Source organism: Priapulus caudatus, unplaced genomic scaffold (assembly GCF_000485595.1).
Source record: "Priapulus caudatus unplaced genomic scaffold, Priapulus_caudatus-5.0.1 Scaffold97, whole genome shotgun sequence".
NCBI lineage: Eukaryota > Metazoa > Priapulida > Priapulimorpha > Priapulimorphida > Priapulidae > Priapulus > Priapulus caudatus.
In genome coordinates this window covers 143,927-146,426 of record NW_014577158.1, presented here as the reverse complement: position 1 = coordinate 146,426, position 2,500 = coordinate 143,927, and the positions used below count along the sequence as shown (strand labels likewise).

At 45.4% G+C, this 2,500-nt stretch overlaps 1 protein-coding gene across 1 annotated transcript in view; it reads left to right on the top strand.

Annotated features, from left to right (window-relative positions):
• LOC106805040 (glypican-6-like) overlaps nucleotides 1-2,500 on the top strand; it is a 90,450-nt gene that overhangs the window by 76,107 nt on the left and 11,843 nt on the right. Inside the window, exon 5 of the mRNA XM_014806510.1 lies at nucleotides 1,569-1,699. Within this exon, the coding sequence (XP_014661996.1) occupies nucleotides 1,569-1,699 (131 nt within the window). The remainder of the gene's footprint in view (nucleotides 1-1,568; nucleotides 1,700-2,500) is intronic.

Sequence of the window (2,500 nt, the reverse complement as noted above, 5' to 3'; positions counted from 1 at the left end):
CTTATGAGTGTGTGTGCATGTGTGAGTGGTTGTGTGCGTAAGTGCGTGAGTACGTGCATGTGTGCATGCGTGCGTGTGTGAGTGCGTGCGTGTGTGCGTGCGTGCGTCCGTGCGTGTACGTGTGTGCTCGCGCGTGCATTTGGGTGGTTGTAGTATATTTACATGTAAAACGACTGGAAATGTCAATCTATTTAAAAGTGTCGTCTGGAGACGTGATATCAAACGCACATAACCCCCCCCCCTTATAACATACCTATATTATAGCATTGCACGTGTATGCGCAAGCGTATTATATTCACTCTTATTTTAAGAGCGAAATCCACTCTAATAGATTGCTCACTAGTTTTCAATCGGGCAAAAATGAACATTCACTCTATAGCAGAGTTTGATTTCACTCGATCTCCATCATTTCTCATGTTAAGCCTATCCACGAGAAATCGTCATTGCGATGTGGTGATTGGGATGAAATCATTGTGATGCTCTCATTGGGATGTGGTGATTGGGATGCTGTTATTGGGATGAAATCATTGTGATGCTGTCATTGAGGTGTGGTGATTGGGATGCTGTCATTGGGATGTGGTCATTGGGATGCGGTCATTGGGATGCGGTCATTGGGATGCTGTCATTGTGATGCTGTCATTGGGATGCGGTCATTGTGATGCTGTCATTGGGATGCTGTCATTGGGATGCGGCTGCTATGTAACGTGGCGTTAGCGGCGGGGTGCTGCTGCTGGAAATGAGCGAGACAATGAAACGAGGCAGTGATGAATATTCAATGAGATGCACCCTGTTTTTGGCGGGTGGGTGGATGGGGGGAAGCCATTTGATTACAAGCTGTAAAGAGGTGTAACGGAGTCAAAAAAACGTGTATTAGAGAGATGGGCCATGGGAGAAAAAGCGATTTCGTTGTGTACCTAGTGCCCGTAGTGACCGATTTGTAATCATGCACTTTAGATGATATGCTATAAAAACGAAATTTATGGATTCCGCAGGCGATGCGGGTCGCTGCAGCTGAGGGAGTTGGGTGGGGGGGAATTTATCCTCGAGTTTTTATTTGCTGTCTATTTCCTGCTTATTTACGATTTTCTCCGAACACTCGTTGTAAACGTAGAAACTAGTATAGTGTACGGATAGCCTATAGTGTACGGATAAAGGAATGTGCAGCTGAAGGTTAGGACTAGGGGGCAATTGCAAGATCGAGGTTGACAGATGGCGCCAGCATCCATCAAAATTGTGTTAATATAATAAAATTCTTGGAATTTACCTCCTATTTATGTATCTTGGCTTCAGAATTTTAAGCAGAATTTATTATAGTGTGATATAAACATAATTGCCCCAGGTTTAAATGCCATGTATTATATCCCTATGATATAAACTATTTATAATCGCTCAGGATGTAAGCATTTATTTATTTATTGTGCCACATGCTATAAGCAGAATTAACAAGTCACTGTGGTAATATCAGTGTTAATAAATAAAAATGCTATAAAAGCCGTTTTTAATCACACACGATGTGAACAGTAATCATGATAGACTGTGGTGTAACCTTGCTTTCCCTCTGTCTCCAGGTGAACTGCAGAAGCTGGGTTTGCGGCTGAAGGGTCCCTTCAACATAGAGTCCGTCGTCGAACCGATCAACGTGAAAATATCTGATGCCATCATGAACTTCCAGGAGACGGGCATGCAGGTTTCACACAAGGTGAGTGTGCTAGCAAGGTGTTGCGTGTGTGTGCGTGTGCGTGTGCGTGCGTGCGTGCGTGTGTGTGTGCGCGCACGCACGCGTGATACAGGTACGCGACTATGAGACGTACGTGTAACACTGTCTAACGTCTAGAACACACGTCTAAACTATAACGTGACACGGACAGGAATGGGAGGTGGACCGTCTTGCCTTTGTCGTATTCCAACTAGAGAGCAAGTAGGTAGTGTCTTAAGTATAACAGAAATTAATAACAAGATGCGGTAGATGTGGGTTGGTATAACAGCTGTATTACCTGTGGTAGGTAATTAGTCGAATTAGGGAATTAATTAGGGGGTTAATTAGCGAAATAGTGTGATGGATGTGTGGTAGGTGAGGAGTGGTTAGTAGTATGTTTGTGCTATCTATGATAACTGTGGGGGTGGGTGTGAGGTGTGTACAACGTGATGTAGGTGTGACTGAGTGATAAGTGCATTACGCTGACGGCATGGTGCTGACGTTACTAGGCGTGCCATCTTCCTCACACCTAACCCAGGTCTCAATTACCGTCACTTCTCCTTAGTGTCCTCGCGTCTAGGCCATTGTCACCTTTTTTCAACCTGGGTGGCCACGTCGCTGTGAATTTAAAAATCGTCTTTCCACTGCCGGCGCGTGAAAGCGATGCGGCGGTAAAGGCTTTTAGTCGCTACGGGGGAGACGTTCAGTTGAGTTTCACGCGTGGGTGCGTGCGGCGATGCCAGACAGCCTCCTATGTGAGGAGGAAGGAAGGAGAGAGAGAGAGAGAGAGAGAGTGCGAATGTT